Below are 21,811 nucleotides of genomic sequence, written 5' to 3'. Positions count from 1 at the left end.
GACACACTACATCACTGTACATCACCGTATACTGACACACTACATCACTGTACATGACCGTATACTGACACACTACATCACCGTATACTTACACACTACATCACCCAGTGATGTAGTGTGTCAGTATACAGTGATGAGCACATTGCTGTGTGATGTCATATGGGGGTATTGTCATATATTAAGCACAGTGCTGTGTGATGATGTATGGTAATGATGTAATGTAATTTAAGAAGGGTGAATATATGGAATGGGATGTTACTTCTCTCCTCTGACGGATAATGCTTTCTGGCAGTGATCACATGGCTATCTCATGAACTACACCATACAGGCAGCACGCACCCTCCCTTCTCTCTCTCTCTCTGCAGCCCGGGACTGTCCCTGTGATCCCCCCACCCCCCTCCTGATATCACATCCCTCCAATACACAGCGGCGTTCCACCAACAGCCTCGCCCACTACCCCGCCTACCCACCCATGCATAGCGTCGGGCCTCGCGGACTAGGCCAAAGCAGCGGCCTCGCCTGAAAAATCGTGCCTGCAGCTCCTCAGGCCCGGCGCGGTGCTGGCGAAAAAAAAAAAAAATCTAAAAAAATCGATTTGAAGAAGATTTTAATCGATTTGACCTCTCAACTCGATTCAAATCGATTTTTTTCCCAGCCCTAGTTCTGACTGTATGCAACAGCCGGCTAAAGTCTGTTTGATTGACATCACTCAGCCAGGTCCAGGCGCTGAAGAGATCCCGACTTCAATGTTGGGATCCACTCGGATACCTGGACCAGCAGCTGGCTCAGCCTCTCAGTCCACCACTGAGCTCCTGAGCCAGCCGCTTCTGATCCCCCCGCAGCCCAGCGTTCTAGTAAGTGCTGGAGGGGCAGAGCAGCGAGCCGGCTCTTTGCTCCCTGAAGATTGAGAACTGAGCGGTGAGCAGTTCGAGTCTTTGCTCACTTCTCGGGCTCAGAGGCGGCAGGGGACAGATGCAGTATCCACTTAGGTGAGTATATAGGTTTGTTTTTTTAGATCACACATTGCTCTAAAAGTATACAGTTTGTGGATTAGGTCATATTGGGAGTATATGGGTTTTTAATGGGTTGAATGACTCAAACCTGCATTGTGAGATGGAGAAGTAAAGTAGAAGTGTGCTGTATATGAAAATATAAATCATACAAAGAAACAGGGCTTTTAAAGCAACAAGTCTTTTTTACCAGGCAAATCACTTTCACAGTAAAAAAAACGACAAAACAAAAATGCAGATGAGGTTATACAGATATTTTAAAATGACAATATACAATCACCTCCCGTGGATAATGATACAGTTGCATACACAAATCTATTCCCTAGCCATGGTATCTAACATATGCTGCACACAGAAAAAGAAAGAAAAAAAAATTTAAAAAAAAATTATTACCTGTCAGCACCGCTTTAGCCGATGGATCAGACAAATCTAAAGCTGTCCGGTTGTCTGTGTTACGAATAGTTGGATCTGCACCATGCTGAAGAAGAACTTTAAAAAAAAAAAAAAAAAAGACTTTTATTGTAAAGATTTATATAATCACTCCTCTAAACCAACAGTTCCCAATTTTGACAGAAAGCAGTCGCCCATTTTCCATAGGGTATAAAAGTGGCTCTTTCAATACAAATGTTTTATTTTTTTTTTAACAACTTCCTGTCCAGCCATAGTACATAAATGGCCGGACGAGTGCAGCGCAGATGAAGGTGGGTGTACTCGTACGTCGTTCCGCATCGCTTGCTTGCACTCTCGCGGTGCAGTGGAAACAGTAATCCACACAGGACACAGCTGATCACCGATTGCTGTACCAGGGCAGCTGTGAGCAGCCCTGGTATCATGCGATTACTGTGACCAATCACAGTGAGCACATAAACGGTAGTAAGGCTGGGTTTCACACTGGTACAACATACGCTCAGAATTTGGAAGCACATGTCGCAATGACGTGTGTAAATCAATGGTTTCCTATGAGAGCTGTCTTAACTGGTCCGACACAAGTCAGTCCGACTTTGAAAAAGGTTCCTGCCCTACTTTGGTCCCATTGACTATCACTGAAGTTGGATCAAAGTAGGATCCTTGTCCTAACCAACCGACTTGTGACATCCGACATGGTGATTGCAGCAGCAGTAAAAGGAATTTATGTCACTCTGGGATTGTTTTGATTGGTCAAAGGACAAATCATACCATCACCAAGACCGATGTCGCAGAGCAAAGCAGGTCATTTGACTGTCGTGTAGTATCAGCGTGAACCCAGCCTAAACAATGATGTCATTTTTAACTACCATGTGAGCCCAGAGATTGGCAGCCACAGCAATCACATGGTAGCAGGATCAATCACAGCATCTCAGTAGTACACAAGGTTTCACGAATAGAGAAACTCCTGATCGCCCCCCCCCCCCCCCCCCCGTGTAGAGTAGTGGCACTAGAGATAGATATATATATATATATATATATATATATATATATATATATATATATATATATATATATATATATATATATAGATCTATATATATATATATATATATAGATCTATATATATATATATAGATCTATATATATATATATATATATAGATATATATATATATATATATATATATATATATATATATATGTATAAAATGTCACTCTCAACAGCCAATGTCCCTAATCACCACCACACCAGTTAAAGTGTCTACTGTGCTGGTGCTCCAGGATGTTTATGTGCCTAGAATGCCTGAAGGTTGATTAAAAAAAAATAAATAAATTGATGGCAGGGCAGTACAAATACCCTCAAAAAGTATCATTTTTGGAAAGACAAGAGGTATTTAGTAAGAAAATTTGTAACTTTTGTCACATTTTTTGGAAAAAGAAGTATTTATAAAGAAATAAAATATAGTTTTTCACACATTTGTCATTTTAATTTTTTTTTTTTTACACACACACACAGCCCCGAGTATGGGGATGCACAGAGGGGCCTAAAATCGAAGGAGCACCTTTGGGATTTCATGGTTAATGAATTACACATCATAGTTCCTGGCTGCCTAACGCATTTCTGTGCCTGAAGTGCCAGAAAAGGAGAAACGCCCACAAAATGACCCAAATTTTGAAATTTTGGAAAGTAAACACTTTAAAAAGGTACTTTCTGAATCGCATTGTGAGTCTTTTGAAACAAAAAAAAGTATTTTTTTAGGCATACTTAGAACACCACACCTCAAACATATTCTGCTACTCCTCCCAAGTATGGGGATAGAACATGTATGAAACTTTCATGCAGAATGCCACATTGAGGGGTCCAAAATCCAAGCAGCACCTTCAGGTGTTCTAGGGGCATAAATTACGCATCTCATTTCCTGCCTGACTACCCATCACATTTTTAACACTGACTTTTTTGCACTATTAAGGCTTGTTAACCCGTGAGGTTGACGGGGGCAGTAAAAACATTGTGGTTGAGCTGCGGTTCTTCCACCCCCAGCAGCTATTCCTATTAGCTTCAGAGGCAGCAGTCAGAGGTGTACATTTGCCATGGCCGCAATGCTTTGCTTCACAGCCATGCCAGGCATTATACACCCAGTTGCATTCAGCGAGCTTAGTGCCTGGTGATTGTGACACATTGAAGTAAATCGCAGCACTTATGCAGGTTCTAAGGGGTTAAAGTAGATGGCGAGGAAGCAACAATTGATGGAGAAAATTAGGGACACTGACTGGTTGCACTATAGGGCTTGTTCAACAATGAAATTGGGAGGTGGTTTTACCGCCCTTAAACAGCTCCTCCCCTTTAGTTGGAAGCAGCGGGTGGGGTGTACACATGCCATGGATGCAATGCTTTACTTCGCAGCTGTGGCAGAAATTCTACCCCCGTCACTTTATATACAATGGCCAGACTGGAAGCAGGTAACTGCATAACAGCGCCCTTGGTTTCACAACTGCTAGAAAGCTGCAAGCAAAGTGCATATTCATGTACAGCTAGGTTTCATTTTTAGTGCTGGTGACAGTCTACCAACTTTAAAATCTAGGGAAATCAATTTTCTTGAAAGGTTTCACACGTTATTAAACCCATAGGGAAGATGTACTCTCACACTGCCCCTGGCTGTCTCATTGGGGTTACCGTTTTCTGGATGTTGGTGGGCAATATTTTAGAAACTTGTAATACGCCTGAGCTGTAAAGCCCAGTTCTTCTTACTAATCCCACAAGTTAAAAAAACTGTCCTGCTAAGGAGAAATGTGTAGGAACAGTGGTTTCCACCTCCAAACAGAAGCACATCTTACATTTGCCATGGTTTTTTTTGCATATATTAACACAAGAATTTCAAAATGTATCAACTATATGTCAAACCTACATGTATATACACTATAAGAAACGTACATGAATTCAAATTTGTGCCATTACATAAGATATGCCTACCTATGCAGACATCTATTTTGCCCTTTATAGCGGCTTCATGGAGAGGAGTATAATTCCAATTGTCACGGGCATTAGGGTCAGCACCATGTCTCAGCAGGAGATTGACAACTTCAGCATGACCAAAAGAGCAGGCATTGTGGAGAGGGATGAGGCCACCATCATCACGGGCATGGACATTGGCACCAGTCTGTAGTAAATATTCCACAACATCCTTTCGGCCAAATCCTTAAAAAAAAAAAAAAAATGTAAAAAAAATTTAAAAATTTATTTAAGATTTGAACAGAAGAGTTTGGCAGTGTAGTGGGGCTTGTATGCTTCCCAAGAGTTTTAGAGCAAATCTGAGACACACTTTAACCACATCCCTCCCAACCCAATTCTGACACTTCTGTCCTACATGTAAAAACCATCTTTTTTTGCTAGAAAATTACTTAGGACCCTCAAACACACACACATACATACATACATATATTAAATATGGTGGAGGAGCGCAAGGTCTCTAACATCCACCAGCTCCGTGATGTCATCATGGAGGAGAGGAAGAAGACTCCAGTGGCAACCTGTGAAGCTCTGGTGAACTCCATGCTTAAGAGGGTTAAGGCAGTGCTGGAAAATAATGGTGGCCACACAAAATATTGACACTTTGGGCCCAATTTGGACATTTTCACTTAGGGGTGTACTCACTTTTGTTACCAGTGGTTTAGACATTAATGGCTGTGTGTGGAGTTATTTTGAGGGGACAGCAAATTTACACTGTTATACAAGTTGTACACTCACTACTTTACATTGTAGCAAAGTGTCATTTCTTCAGTGTTGTCACATGAAAAGATACAATAAAATATTTACAAAAATGCGAGGGGTGTACTCACTTTTGTGAGATACTGTATATATATATATATATATATATATATATATATATATATATATATATATATATTTTTTAGCAGAAATCCTAGGGAATAAAATGGCGGTTGATCCAACTTATGTCACACGGTATTTGCGCAGCAATTTTTCAAATGCAATTTTTTTGGAAAAAGGCATTTTCATTAATTAAAAAGCAAAACAGGAAAGTTAGCCCGATTTTTTTGTATAAATATGAAAAATTATGTTACGCTGAGTAAATAGATACTAAACATGCCCCACTTTAAAACTGCGCACACTCGTGGAATGGCACCAAAATTTTGGTTCTAAATCTCCATAGGCTACGCTTTAACATTTTTGTAAAGGTTACCAGTGTAGAGTTACAGAGGAGGTCTTGTGCTAAAAATATTGCTCTCATTCGAACGTTCATTCACTACTTCATACATCTTTTGCTCCCTGTGGCCAGACTGGGTCTGGTTGACTTACTGTCGGTGGGTGGGCAGGTATCCTGTTTCCCGGGAGCTGCGATGCGGGCTGGTGTCCGCCCTCCCACCTCCCCTCCACACTTGTTGGGGGTGGGGGACTGGGCGGACTTCTCCACCGCGCATCGGCGTCACGCCTCCAGCGCAGTGCGTGTTGACGTCCTTGGGTGGGCGTCACACATGCAGACGTCCGGTATATAAGCTTGGCTGACATGCGGTGAGCTTCTCTGGCGTTCTGCCGAGTTCTCGCTCCATCGTGTCATGCCTGCATGGCGCTGAGGGGGAGCTGGCGTTCCATACTGGGGCTGCATCTCACTCCCTGCTTTATGGTATCCAGAGATGGTGCTGATACAATCTATGCACACCCTGACCTTCCCTCATCTATGAGGCTTCCAACACTTATGTGTATTCACCAAGGTATTTTCCAGGTGTTTTTTCAATCACCTTGGTTTTATCCGTAGTTTACATTACCCCGTTTTTTTGTTACTTGTATCATCATAGATACATTTTATATATCTCCTACATTATAGAAGTCCCCCTCAATTGCGGGGTGTTGGTGTGTGCAGTCCAGTGTTCCTCGTTGAGGTCCCCTTCTCAGCTCCCGGGCCAGGCTCCCTGGCTTTGTTTTGTCGCACGGTCCCAGTTTTGGCTATCATGTGAGTATTTTTGGCATGGCCCATTATGTCCATTCTCTTTTGGTTTCTTTTTCCCTCCCTCCTTTTTTGTTGATCTTGTCAGACAAATGAAACTACATTGCCTTTCATACTTTTTTTTATAGAACTTAGATGCATCTGGCCCCTGAAGAGTGGATTGAAGTCCATGAAACGCAGCGTCTGGCCTACCTTGATGCATCAAACATATACTGACCAATTTTCAGATGTTTTTACTTTACCTGATTTTCACCTTGTTTGGGGGGGGTTTAAGATGCATAATTGTACCTATCCATGCCATGTTGTTGTATAATATATATTTATTGTCCATATGCAAATATTTTTTATGTCTAATGTATGCAATGCATTTTTATGCCATGTTGATCATTGGTCCCTAATAAACATACATATGTTTGCACCTCTGTGAGTGTGATTGGGTTCCATCATGCACACCTCATTTAAAGTCCCAACCCCCCCCCCCCCCCCTCTTTTTCATGATATAGGGATGGGGGCACAAACCTTCCCTTGCATCCCAATTAAAGTCCCAAGTTCTCTTTCCCCCCATTGTTTTCATTCTAACGTTTTCAGCGATACCTCACATGTGGTTTGGATGTCATTTACATATGCGGGCGCAACCTACGTAATGCGTTTGCTTCTGTGCTTTCCCCTTAACTTCAGCCCTGGAAGGAATTATTGACAGGATAATCGCAATCGAATCGCAAGACCAGTGAATATGTGCACCTCCAGCAGACACTGTGTGCCTGCATAGCAAGCGGCTTGATAAACCTGATAAAGGTCTTAAAGTAGATGTAAACCCAATTTTTTTTTTATGTCATAACATAGAGTATAAGATTTCCTATCATTTGAGCCCAGTCTTGCCACAAAGAGTTAAACCAGCTCTGAGCAATCCTCTTATTGTTCAGTGAGATAAAACTTGACAAACAGAGAAAAACTTTATCGAATCCTCCCCCTTGCTGTGAGTGACAGGCGATTTACATATACCACTGGTAGATACCAGTCTTTGACAGGTACCCTATTCCCACTTCCGGGAGTCCGGGCCGCAGTGCATTACTTCAGCAGCTCGGCTCCCTCCTCCTCCTCCTCCTCCTTCCTCTGCCACCAGGCCAGTAGGAGTGCAGTGGTGCCTCACACATGCGCAGTAGGGACCCGGCGTAAAACGAATGCTTCACTACCAGGTTCCCTTACCGACAATGGCGGTGGCAGCACCTGACAGCTGATTGAAACATTAGCTGCTGTGCCGACATCCCTGGACTCCAGGACAGGTAAGTGTCCTATTATTTAAAGTCAGCAGCTGTCGTATGTGTAGCTGCTGGCTTTTAATTTTTGCAGAGGTGGACGGACCTCCGCTTTAAGTGATCAATGAATGACACAGAGGACAGCCCTGGAGGATGTATCATCCAAAACAGAGCAGCAATAACAGCTCCCATATTTCAATCCTGACAGAATCTTTTTCAGCTATTAAGGCCTCATGCACACTGGACGTTTTTACAGCTGTTTTTGGCTTTGGGCATTTTTTTTCTGCAGCCAGTAAACTCCCCAGAAGGTTATATCCTATGTGTCCATGCAAAAAAAAAAAAAAAAATCTACTGCAAAACCCATTCTACAGCCACAGCTTTCTGGAGCTAACGCTACTGGCATTTTTATAATGTCCAATGTGCATTAAGGCCTTAAACGGCAAACAGATTATTCATGCATATATCCCATCGCTAGACTATAGATTTTCCCCAAATCACTGGCATAATCGTTCTGTGGTTAACACACCCAAAAAAAAACATTTCAGGGGAAGAAATTACACAAATGCTGTGATATCAATTACACAAAATCTAAGATTAAGGCCCCATGTACACAGGACGCTGCTAAACACACATTCAGAGGCAGTTGGACGCTTTTTTCAACTGCCCCTGAACTCAATGTTATCCTATGTGACCATGTACACAGTCTCGTTTATTGCCGTTTTTAGGCAATTGCGTTTAACAGCGTTTCTTTGAAAGCAAAAAAATGGGTTCAGATGCTGAAGATTTCCACATTTCAGACGCCAAACGCAGCACTGGCGTTTAGCTGCGTTTTCGTTTATAAAAGTTTTTAAAAGGAGCCCTTTTTTTTTTACATTAAAAATCTCAAAAATGATGGCAAATGATGAAAAACCATTACAAAAAAAAAAAAATTGTTATTGCTTTCAATGGATTCATAGACCATTTATATACCCTAATGAGCCCTTGATCCAATCCAATACACCACTAGCATTGCTGTTATCCGAAGTATAATTGGAATTTGATCCATATGTTAGATTTGAACAAGCAACTTGTGGCAGGTGATGTGGCAAGTGGACAATCCGCAACTTGTGGCAGGTGACGTGGCAAGTGGACAATCTGCAACTTGTGGCAGGTGACAAAATATCCTGCCGACATTCGCTGTGCAATCAAAGGATGGGTCCAATAGCGACGAACTCTAACTCTGGACCTCTCACGCAATTTTCTACGTCGTTCTAGTCTCATCAAGAGCAATGTCAGGAGCATTTCCTCATTATTGAAAAAAAAAAAAAGCACAGAAATAGAGGCAAATACAAGCAGACAACTGCTCTCTCTTTGCTGCTGCTACTCACTCTGGTCAAATTGGCTGAAATAGTTAACCAACAATGTTTTTTGAGCTGGGGGGGGGGGGGGGGGGGTCTTAAATTAGGTAATCTTAATAAACACTTCTAGACGCAAACGTGGTTAAACGCAGCATGCAAACGCGGCTAAACGGGCATTTTAAATGACGGTTTAAGGGTGTCAAAAAAATTCGCTCAGAGGACTTTGCCTCAGCGTCCCATGTACATGGGGTCTTAACAGTACATTCTGAGCATGAAGCACATTCTACTTACTGCTACAAAGACCGCATCCTACTTAAAGAAGAACTTCGGGGAAAAACTTTTTTTACATGTCCTTGTTGCCGATATCCTACTTTCACCAACTATGCCATCCATGTCCTGAGCTCTGTAGTTCCTCTGCAATAGCCTGCTGATCTTGCTGAAAAACCATTACTTCCCTGTGACATCCTGTTTGTAAGACCGCTGGATGCTATTCCTCCTGTATCCTCAGCCAGCGGTCTTTCACTTCCCACCAGTAATTCTCTAGAGCAAGCAGGGATTTCTATTTCCTCCCTGCTCGCTGTAGCGGGCGGAGGGGTCTCGCAGCCCCCGGTCTATGCCCCCCCGTAGGGGGGGTGTCGTCCTCCTCTGCTTCCTGCCAGCACTGCCCCCACTCCGTTCCTGCCATCTCAGTGCAGAGCAGGGATCATTACCAGAAATCATCCAGATGACAGAGCGGAGGACCTTGGACTGTGACAGGTACTGTATGTGAGAACACTACTCGCCGTAACGTCCCGCCTCCTGTACCGGCATTGTGATAGACAGCGCACTGTTCCAATGCCGGTATGGGGCAAGTTACCACAATACCATTATCCCATAGTTTTTAATTGTATTTTTTTTAATTTAACTGCCTACTCCCAAACGGTCATTTGAAGTAAAACACATAGCCAAGTATTATTCTACACATTTTTTTTATTGTGCAATAAAAAAAGAAAACAAATACAATTAGACATGCTATCTGCCAATAGAACTTAACCAAAAAGTGCATTCTATGTATCCAAAAATATAGAAAATAAATCAAATCATTATTCAACCAAAAAATAAAAGTCTCATGCATGTGACCCGCTTCTTAATATAGGCGTTGGTGAAAGATAATCCTGAAAATCATCTGGATTATTCTCCTGGAGCTCCCGCAGCAAAGGCATATGACATAATTGGTCACGATTAATAAAGCAACCAATTTTTGGTCCAAGAACTCCTCCTCCTCTAGGACTGGACTTGGGTCAAAGCAATAACTCCAAGGCCAATAATAAATAACACGTAATAAATAACATCTCCTCCGATTCCGCAACATGGCTGACGAATGGCCGTTCAGAAACAAACCGAAAAGCGCGAAATGAAAAGCGAGAATCAACACTCACCAAACTTCTACTAACATGAAATTAGCACAAGGAGCCCAAAGGGTGGCGCCTGACAACTGAATTTCCTCTTCATCGGCTCGTAGTACATCTAGTACGTCACTACGTTCATGTTTGTTGGCTGACAATTTCTTGCCATTTGTATGCAAGACAAGTTCCTGGCCAACGCCCTTCGGACAAAAAAGCCGACGCCCCCAACGCCTCAGTGTGAAAGTGCCCTTTAAGAATCCACTACACAATGTTGACCTGATGTAGTTTCTCCACAGTGTACTTACGGTTTTCGCTCGGGTTACCCACCCTTTGCCACAGACCTAATTTATATTGGGCAGTTTTGGTCAGGGTGGATTTGATTTAAATCGCTAGTAAAAAGGCTTGATATAAATCAACTCGATTTAAATCATAATTTTTATAGAGCAACTGTCATCTCTGTTTCGCAGAGGCTCCTCCTCTGACCTGCTGTTGACTTACCGGACAGTCCCATTCACTTTAATGGGACGGCTGGTGATGCAGCAGTAACAAGATGAGGGATGTGGCGGCAGCAGGTGAGTGGATGCCCGCTACCAGGCACTGCCATGACGTATCTGAAATGACAGGTGCTCTTTAACCACTTCCCATCCAGGCCAATTCTGACATTTCTCTCCTACATGTAAAATTCATCATTTTTTTGCTAGAAAATTACTTAGAACCACCAAACATTATATATGTTTTTTTAGCAGAGACCCTAGAGAATACAATGGCGATTGTTGCAACTTTTTATCTCGCGCAGTATTTGCGCAGCAATTTTTCGAACTTTTTTTGAAAAAAAAAACAGTTTCAAGCTTTTTAAAAAAAAAAAAAAATTAAAGTTAGCCCAATTTTTTGCATAATGAAAGATGAAGTTACGCCGAGTAAATAGATACCTAACACTTCAAAATCGAACACGCTCGTGGAATGGCGCCAAACTTTGGTACTTAAAAATCCCCATAGGCGACGCTCAAATTTTTACTGGTTAAATGTTTTGAGTTACAGAGGAGGTCTAAGGCTAGAATTATTGCTCTCACTCTAACGTTCCTGGCGATACCTCACATGTGTGGTTTGCGCAACGTTTTCATATGTGGGTGGAACTTACATATGCGTTTGAGCACACGGGGACAGGGGCACTTTAAATTTTATTGTTAATTTTAGGGCTGTTACTGATTAAAATTTTCGTGTTCGATTAATCGTTTTTTTTTTTTAATCGATTAATTTCGATTAATTATAAATAACGCACATACAGATCCAACCACTTTTAGCTGATTTAGCACCGTTGTTATGGCAACGGCCAAAGCCAGACATAGCGGGGCATGGCTAGGACGTCGCACGTCATAAACTTAGCCTCACCGTGCCCATAATCAGTGTCTCACTGTAGTCAGTGCCTGTGCAGTGCTCCGCTCCCTCCTCCTCCACCTCCTCTATATGTCATACACAGTCTGCGGTCATCTCCCACTGTGTGTCTCGGAACGGAGTGTGAAAACTTTGGCCACGCTGTGAGAAAAGTCCCGCCCTCCTCCTAGAGCAGCTCGTGTGATGGACAGAACACTGCGTCTATCACATGAGCTGATCTAGGAGGGCGGGACTTTTCTCACAGCACGGCCAAAGTTTTCACACTCAGCTCGGAGACACACAGCGGGAGATGCCTGCAGACTGTGTATGACATATAGAGGAGGTGGAGGAGGAGGGAGCGGCGCACTGCAGCCACAGCTTGGCCCAAAGCAGCCCAAGGGCAGGCAGCCTACCTATTAAAAAAATGAACGATTAATCGAGGAATTAATCTTTAAATTTCCACAGCCCTAGTTAATTTTACTTTTCTTTTTTTAGACACTTTAAAAAAAAAAAATGTGATCACTTTTATTCCTATTACAAGGAATGTAAACATCCCTTGTTAAAGGAATATGGCATGATCGGTCCTCTTTACAGTGAGATATGGGGTCAATAAGACTCCACATCTTACCTCTAGGCTGGGAAGCCTGAAATTAAAAAAAAAAAAAAAAAAAACGATCTTGGCTTCCCAGCCGAGGCGGCACTATTTGTTTGAATGCAGAGGCCGGGCGTGACGTCATAACACCATCCGGGGGATCCTGTCTCTGACTCACCGATGGAAGTGGTGAGTTTGTAGAAGCACGGGAGGGCGGTGGGGGGAGTCCCCTCTCGTCGCCCGTAAGAGCGATCAAGCAGCGGAACAGCCGCTATGATTATTATGGTGTAGAGAATCGCCGGCTGAAAAAGATATCTGAATGATGCCTGTAGCTGCAGGCATCATTCAGATCTACCTGCACAAAGTCAAGGACGTCGTATGACGTACCTTGGGCGGGAAGAGGTTAAATGCAAGGACTCGTTTTTGCTGGTAGTTAGAATCTTTAATACAAACAAAATTAGGATTTCCTATTTAGAATTAGCAGTCAGGTTAGTTAAACAGCGATATCAGAACAGATTTTAGGTTAATCACATAGTTGGAGAATTACTGCTTAAAGTGGGGTTCCACCCAAAAAAACAAAAATACCTAAAAAATTGTAAAAAAAAAAAAACAAAAAAACATTTGAATATTTTTTTTTTTTACTTGCCTCTAAATGCCTGTTGCTAGGTGGTCCCTAGTAGTAGTAGTAGTCTGCCTCTTCCTTTGCCTGGGCTGGTGACATCACTTCCCCCCAGGCACAGGAAGGGCTCGGCTCTGCTCCCTCCCTCCTGTCAATCATCTGGGACCCATTACAGATCCCAGGTGATTGAGCGGCCAATCACGGCGCTCGGCGCCACTCGCGCATGCGCAGTGGGTGCCAGGCTGTGAAGCTACAGCCCGGCGCCCACAGTTGAAATGCCGGCGCCGACGAGTGGAGGGGGGGGACGAGCTGGGCTTCGATCCCCCGCATCGCTGGACCCAGGGACAGGTAAGTGTCCAATTAAAAGTCAGCAGCTGCAGTATTTGTAGCTGCTGACTTTTAATTTTTTTTTTTTTTAATGGAGCCCCTGGGTGGAACTCCTCTTTAAGAAACACCCTGCATACATATACTGCGGCAAGGTGGTCCTTAAGCGAAAAATCACGTACCTGTACGTGATTCCGATCTTCGGCTCTGGAGCACGTGCACCGCCAGAGCCCCGCTCCGGGAGCAAGCAGCTTTTAGCCGCATCGGTTGTTATCGCTAAAGAGCCGACCGCCTGCTCTAAAAAACAGTACCAGGGTGATGCCTGCAGCTGCAGGCATCATTCCGGTTTAGCCCCTTCAAGCCGAGGCGGCATATGTGCATACAGTCGACACTAAGGGGTTAAATACCTTTTCTCATCAGCAGTTTGAGCAGTCTTGTGACTTCTATCAGTGTCTAGCCATACACAGGTTAAAGCTTGAAGGAGTTTTCTGACTGACCTATGAGAATGCACAAACCCTGACCCTTTGTCTAGGCAGTGCTGACTGGCCCTGTGCCGATCACATGCACTCTCCCACAAAAAAAGCACACCTCTAGCAATACACACCAAACTAAGCATGTGCAGCCTGACTCCATAGGCTCCGGTGGTAAAAATACTTCTAATCCTGCTCTACCATGTTTGGAAGCTTATTTTTTGGAGCAGGTACTTTTCTCCTAGATGAGAATTATGGAAGGTATGCCCATCTAGCCCCATGCCCGCAACCTCCTGGGAAGTATAACATGCTCGAGGGGGCTGTAGGTCCAATCTGACAGCACAGCGGGAGCAGGCTGTGAAACAGTAGTAAGTCACGGCTAAGATGGCAGCACTGGGAATCTGAAGACTGGCAAAGAACTGGCCCGGGTGATAACAGAGTTAAATGGCTGGTCTGGTGAGTACCTGTTTATTAACAGTCAACCGCTGCAAAATTTGTAGCTAGTGACACTTTTTTTTTTCTTTACACCAATTGGATTTCCTCTTTAAAGGCAATTGTAAAAGATCACCTTGTAAATAACCCACTTAGTGGGTTGTCTTATGCACCACCACTTTAAGAGGAAAGTTCCAGGAAAAAAAAAAAAATTTAAATAAAGAACTGTGAAGCAAAATAAGGGTCAGTGCCCATTTGCAGCCTCATTATTGCCATCAGGACAGCCTAATAATCGATGCTCATCTGCAGCCATGGAGGGGATAGGGAGGGGGCGGGACGAGCGCCGACAGATTACATACAGGAGAACCTCTTGTTTTCTCAGCGTTCTCTTTAATACAAAGTCCCGCCTCATATGATAGAATAGTCATCCAATGGCAGCCCAGGAGACAGGACCTCATATTACAGAGGCCACCGAGTAAACAGGAAATTCTCACTTTATGTATTCTGTCGGCGCTCATCCCACCCCCTCACTGTCCCCTCTGAGGCAATTATATATATATATATATATATATATATATATATATATATATATATATATATATATACACACACACACACACACACACACACCTTTTGTGGCCCCCGCGGCGCTCAGGGATTCGTTGGGGCCACAAAAGAGAACATATACAGTGGGGACGGAAAGCATTCAGACCCCTTAAATTTTTCACTCTTTGTTATATTGCAGCCATTTGCTAAAATCATTTAAGTTCATTTTTTTCCTCATTAATGTACACACAGCACCCCATATTGACAGAAAAACACAGAATTGTTGACATTTTTGCAGATTTATTAACCCCTTCCCGCCGACCGTACGCAGATATGCGTACTCGGCTTTCCGGGGTTATACCGGGATGATGCCCGCAGCTGCAGGCATCATCCCGGTACCGTTGTTTACAGCGGGCGATCGGCTACCCGAGTATAACAACCGATGCGGCTTAAAGCCGCTCGGTTGTTATACCGGAGGAGCGGGAGGGGACATCCCCCCCTCCCGCCGCTGTTACCTGGCCTCCCGTGCGATCGGGAGGCCCGGTGTCCAATCGGGTACCTTCGGCGGCTGGGGGCGGGCTGGAACGAAGCTGTGGGCGGCTTCGTTCCAGCCTTCTCGTTGTAAACGCGGAAGCGACGTCATGACGTCACTTCCCGTTTACTCGGCTGCCAATGGCGCCGAATTTAAAAAAGTACACAGTATTCAGAATCGCAGTTTTCGGCGATCTGAATACTTTGAAGTGTAAAGGAGGGATGGGGGGTCTTTTAGACCCCCCATCCCTCCATAAAGAGTACCTGTCACCACCTATTACTGTCACAAGAGATGTTTACATTCCTTGTGACAGCAATAAAAGTTAAAAAAAAATTTTTTTTTTTAAAACACAATTTATAAAGTAAAAAAATAAATAAAATAAAAAAAAATTTTTTTAAAGTGCCCCTGTCCCCGCGAGCTTGCGCAGCGAAGAAAACGCATACGGAAGTCGCGCCTGCATATGTAAACGGTGTTCAAATCACACATGTGAGGTATCGCCGTGATCGTCAGAGCGAGAGCAATAATTCTAGCCCTAGACCTCCTCTGTAACTCAAACCTGGTAACCGTAAAAAAATTCATAGGTACCGTAGTTTGTCGCCATTCCACGAGTGAGTGCAATTATAAAGGGTGACATGTTTGGTATCTATTTACTCGGCGTAACATCATCTTTCACATTATACAAAAAATTGGGGTAACTTTACTGCTTGGATTTTTTAAAATTCATGAAAGTGTCCCTTTTCCAAAAATTTGCGTTTAAAACACCGCTGCACAAATACCGTGTAATAAAAAATATTGCAACAATCGTCATTTTATTCTCTAGATTCTCTGCTAAAAATATATATATAATGTTTGGGAACTCTAAGTAATTTTCTAGCAAAAAATACGGATTTTAAGTTGTAAACACCAAATTTCAAAAATAGGCTTAGTCATGAAAGGGTTAAAAAAGAAAAACTGAAATATCACATGGTCCTAAGTATTCAGACCCTTTGCTCAGTATTTACTAGAAGCACCCTTTTAATCTAATACAGCCATGAGTCTTTTTGGGAAAGATGCAACAAGTTTTTCACACCTGGATTTGGGGATCCTCTGCCATTTCTCCTTGCAGATCCTCTCCAGTTCTGTCATGTTGGATAGTAAACGTTGGTGGACAGCCATTTTTAGGTCTCTCCAGAGATGCTCAATTGGGTTTAAGTCAGGGCTCTGGCTGGGCCATTCAAGAACATTCATGGAGTTGTTGTGAAGCCACTCCTTCGTTATTTTAGCTGTATGCTAAGGGTCATTGTCTTGTTGGAAGGTAAACCTTCGGCCCAGTCTGAGGTCCTGAGCACTCTGGAGAAGGTTTTCGTCCAGGATCTCTCTGTACTTGGCCGCATTCATCTTTACCTCAATTGCAACCAGTCGTCCTGTCCCTGCAGTTGAAAAACACCCCCACAGCATGATGCTGCCACCACCATGCTTTACTGTTGGGACTGTATTGGACAGGTGATGAGCAGTGCCTGGTTTTCTCTACACATACTGCTTAGAATTGAGGCCAACAAGTTCTATCTTGGTCTCATCGGTCCAGAGAATCTTATTTCTCACCATCTTGAGGTGTTCTTTAGCAAACTCCATGTGGGCTTTCATGTGTCTTGCACTGAGGGGAGGCTTCTGTCGGACCACTCTGCCATAAAGCCCCGACTGGTGGAGGGCTGCAGTGATGGTTGACTTTCTACAACTTTCTCCCATCTCCCGACTGCATCTCTGGAGCTCAGCCACAGTGATCTTTGGGTTCTTCTCTACCTCTCTCACCAAGGATCTTCTCCCTCGATAGCTCAGTTTGGCCGGACGGCCAGCTCTAGGAAGGGTTCTGGTCGTCCCAAATGTCTTCCATTTAAGGATTATGGAGGCCACTGTGCTCTTCACCTTAAGTGTAGCAGAACTTTTTTTTGTAACCTTGGCCAGATCTGTGCCTTGCCACAATTCTGTCTCTGAGCTCTTCAGGCAGTTCCTTTGACCTCATGATTCTCATTTACTCTGACATGCACTGTGAGCTGTAAGGTCTTATATAGACAGGTGTGTGGCTTTCCTAATCAAGTCCAATCAGTATAATAAAACACAGCTGGACTCAAATGAAGGTGTAGAACCATCTCAAGGATGACCAGAAGAAATGGACAGCACCTGAGTTAACCCCTTCCTGCCGACCGTACGCATATGTGCGTACTCGGCTTTCGGGGGTTATACCGGGATGATGCAGGCATCATCCCAATACCGTTGTTTGCAGCGGGCGATCGGCTACCCGTATATAACAACCGATGCGGCTAAAAGCAGCTCGGCTGTTATACCGGAGGAGCGGGAGGGGATGCCCCCCCCCGCCGCTCTTACCGGGCCTCCCGTGTGATCGGGAGGCCTGGTGTCCAATCGGCTGCCTCCGGCAGCTGTGGGCGGGCTGGAACGAAGCTGTGGGCAGCTTTGTTCCAGCCTTCTCGATGTAAATGTGGAAGCGACGTCATGACGTCACTTCCCGTTTACTCGGCTGCCAATGGCGCCGAATTTTAAAAAAAATACACAGTATTCAGAATCGCCGTTTTCGGCGCTCTGAATACTTTGAAGTGCAGAGGAGGGATCGGGGGTCTTTTAGACTGTTTGGATTTTTTAAAATTCATGGAAGTGTCCCTTTTCCAAAAATTTGCGTTTAAAAACACTGCTGCACAAATACCGTGTGATATAAAATATTGCAACAATCTCCATTTTATTCTCTAGATTCTCTGCTAAAAAAAATGTATATAATGTTTGGGGGTTCTAAGTAATTTTCTAGCAAAAAATATGGATTTTAACTTGTAAACACCAAATTTTAAAAATAGGCTTAGTCATAAAAGGGTTAAATATATGAGTGTGACAGCAAAGGGTCTGAATACTTAGGACCATGTGATATTTCAGTTTTTCTTTTTTAATAAATCTGCAAAAATGTCAACAATTCTGTGTTTTTCTGTCAATATGGGGTACTGTGTGTACATTAATGAGGAAAAAAAATGAACTTAAATGATTTTAGCAAATGCTGCAATATAACAAAGAGTGAAAAATTTAAGGGGGTCTGAATACTTTCCGTCCCCACTGTATATTAGAGCTGTACGATTAGTCAAGAATCGTTATGATTTTTTTCCCTGTTGCGATCTTGACTAAAGTGTGTCAGGATTCTTGCTATGCAAAGAATTCTCTCTGCTCTTCTGAAGCCACAGCCCTCAAAAGAAAGGAAGAGGAAAAACAGGGCAGTCTGCCAAGAATCACAACATTCTTTATCAGTTGAACTCAAGTATAAACATTGTAACAATATGTCAGTGAAATAGACTTTATGGGTAAGTGAAAAAAGTTTAACCACTTAAACACTAAAAACATTTTACTGACATTTGTTGGTTTCAAGTTAAAATATTTTTTTTTGCTAGAAAATTACTTAGAACCCCCAAACATTATATATAATTTTTTTAGTAGCGACCCTAGAGAATAAAATGGTTGTTGCAATATTTTATGTCACACGGTTATTTGCGCAGCGGTCTTTCAAATGCAATTATGGAAAAAATGACTAATTAAAAAAAAAAAAAAAAACTAACCAGTAAAGTTATCCCTTTTTTTTTGTATAATGCGAAAGATTTTACGTTGCGAGAATTGTGAGAGAATCGTGATCTTTTTATTCTAAGCAAAAAAATAGTGATTCTCATTTTGGCCAGAATCGTGCAGAGATATCTATCTATCTATATATCTATCTCTATCTATCTATCTATATCTCAGATTACCAGTGGGCCCATTTGAAACCGGAACGTGGGCTGCAATTGGCCCACGGGCCGGACTATGGACATGCCTGATGTATATTCATTAAAAATTACATGCTGTGAATCTAACAAACAGAGCTTGCTGATAAAGAACACAGTATTTACCTAGTTGGTGAGCTGCCCTTCCTTCACTATCCAATCAGTCTTAACAAATTGCATTGTTTCAACTAAAATGGAAAAAAAAAAAAAAAAGTATATATAGAGTGGGGGAGGGTCCCACTCGCAGTACTCAGACTCGCACGGCAGGGGGTCAGACTCGCGGTGCCCACAGGGCGGGGGGGGGGGTCAGACTCGCGGTGCCCACAGGGCGGGGGGGGGAGGGTCAGACTCGCGGTGCCCACAGGGCGGGGGGGGGGAGGGTCAGACTCGCGGTGCCCACAGGGCGGGGGGGGGGAGGGTCAGACTCGCGGTGCCCACAGGGCGGGGGGGGGGAGGGTCAGACTCGCGGTGCCCACAGGGCGGGGGGGGGGAGGGTCAGACTCGCGGTGCCCACAGGGCGGGGGGGGGGAGGGTCAGACTCGCGGTGCCCACAGGGCGGGGGGGGGGGAGGGTCAGACTCGCGGTGCCCACAGGGCGGGGGGGGGGAGGGTCAGACTCGCGGTGCCCACAGGGCGGGGGGGGGGGGAGGGTCAGACTCGCGGTATACAGGGTGGGGGAGGGTCAGACTCGCGGTATACAGGGTGGGGGAGGGTCAGACTCGCGGTATACAGGGTGGGGGAGGGTCAGACTCGCGGTATACAGGGTGGGGGAGGGTCAGACTCGCGGTATACAGGGTGGGGGAGGGTCAGACTCGCGGTATACAGGGTGGGGGAGGGTCAGACTCGCGGTATACAGGGTGGGGGAGGGTCAGACTCGCGGTATACAGGGTGGGGGAGGGTCAGACTCGCGGTATACAGGGTGGGGGAGGGTCAGACTCGCGGTATACAGGGTGGGGGAGGGTCAGACTCGCGGTATACAGGGTGGGGGAGGGTCAGACTCGCGGTATACAGGGTGGGGGAGGGTCAGACTCGCGGTATACAGGGTGGGGGAGGGTCAGACTCGCGGTATACAGGGTGGGAGGGTCAGACTCGCGGTATACAGGGTGGGGGAGGGTCAGACTCGCGGTATACAGGGTGGGGGAGGGTCAGACTCGCGGTATACAGGGTGGGGGAGGGTCAGACTCGCGGTATACAGGGTGGGGGAGGGTCAGACTCGCAGTATACAGGGTGGGGGAGGGTCAGACTCGCGGTATACAGGGTGGGGGAGGGTCAGACTCGCGGTATACAGGGTGGGGGAGGGTCAGACTCGCGGTATACAGGGTGGGGGAGGGTCAGACTCGCGGTATACAGGGTGGGGGAGGGTCAGACTCGCGGTATACAGGGTGGGGGAGGGTCAGACTCGCAGTATACAGGGTGGGGGAGGGTCAGACTCGCAGTATACAGGGTGGGGGAGGTCCCAGTGCTGAGGTGAAGACTGAGGCCTACTTACCTGCAGCGAAGTGAAGCGGGGTAGATTTCCTGCCCGCAGTGTCCCGGCTGTTGACATTGTCGGTACTGACCAGCTTCCTCACCCTCTCCACATCCCCGTTCCGGCAGGCCTCGAACAGTTCCCGGGCCGGCTCTCCTCCGGTTGTGATATCTCCATGAGCAGAGCCCGAAGCCCCGGCACAGCGGCGGCCTGACATCCTCCACCAACACTGCCCGGGGCTCCCGTGTAAAGCCTGACCTCCCAGGCCGCACTCCGCTTTGCTGCCTCCGGGGCGGCTCACTGACCCCCGGAGACCATCCCCGGGGGAGTCCGCCTGGCTCCCGCGAGCCGCCGTGTCCGCGCTGCTGATCACACCCTGGCGCCGCTCCACTCGCCACACTCCATAACCAGAGCCGAGCTTCCTGTCTGCGAGAACCCGCACCGTTCCGCTTCTTCCTTCCACACCGACGGGAAACAGCCGTCCAGCCAGCGGCCAGCTCGTCCTGTCACGTGACGCGTAGTCAGCCCAGGGAAAACACAGACTGGGCGCGTGCACGAGGACGCATACCGACACATGGACGGGCGGGCGCGCACGCACGAGGGCGCATACCGACACATGAGCACGCGCGCGCCTTCGACCTCAGGCGTCATCTTCGTGTCATGGAATACCAGAATACAAGACGTCTATCACCTCACTGCTCCTCCTGAATGGGGCCTGGACTCTGACACCAGTTTGGGGGGGGGGGGGGGTAGAAAAATGATCCCTGGTATCTGAATTGCACCATGTCTATTTTTCTAGGGATCAGACACCACCCTCTTTGAGTTTGCTGTGCATTTCTACACGTTTTCGGTGCGTTGGCATGGCCTTTGTGAATTTTTTTTTTGGAATAATGTTTTTAAGTTGCTTAGGCCAGGTTTACATGGATGAGCTGCAGTTTGGGTGTAGCGTAACAGTATGTGCGTCTTACATGTGGTGGATTTAGGCGTGAGCCCATTGACTTCTCTTAGACCATGCGTTATCAAGGAAGCCAATCAAAGTCCTGCATGCTCCATCTTTGATGCGTTCAGAAAACGCACAGTCTAAAAGAAGTCGACGGGACTGGATCTAAAACCGCATACAATTGAATGGAACACAAACTTCAGTGATGTGAACACGGCCTTACATATGTAACCTAGGCTCATTTGAAATTCCTTCATTTTTCTTGCATATATGTTTATACTGCTTTTTTGTTGTGTTTAAAACGCACCTGACTGCATCTGGTGTAAACAATTCCTTAAAGGAGAAGTACACCCAAAGCTCATTTTGCTGTACTTCTCCTA

General features: G+C 45.1%; 1 protein-coding gene across 1 annotated transcript in view; it reads right to left on the bottom strand.

Moving 5' to 3' along the window:
* The window catches only part of TNKS2 (tankyrase 2), an 81,616-nt gene extending 60,540 nt beyond the window's left edge, over positions 1 to 21,076 (bottom strand). The window contains 4 exon segments of the mRNA XM_073596414.1: positions 1,404 to 1,499; positions 4,389 to 4,613; positions 20,513 to 21,035; positions 21,038 to 21,076. Of these exon segments, the coding sequence (XP_073452515.1) occupies positions 1,404 to 1,499; positions 4,389 to 4,613; positions 20,513 to 21,035; positions 21,038 to 21,067 (874 nt within the window). The 5' untranslated portion in view covers positions 21,068 to 21,076.
* Positions 21,077 to 21,811: the final 735 nt, after the last annotated feature.

The sequence above is a fragment of the Aquarana catesbeiana genome, linkage group LG08, assembly GCF_042186555.1.
Source record: "Aquarana catesbeiana isolate 2022-GZ linkage group LG08, ASM4218655v1, whole genome shotgun sequence".
NCBI lineage: Eukaryota > Metazoa > Chordata > Amphibia > Anura > Ranidae > Aquarana > Aquarana catesbeiana.
The sequence above is the reverse complement of the archived record's forward strand: the minus strand, read 5'-3'. Positions and strand labels throughout refer to the sequence as shown.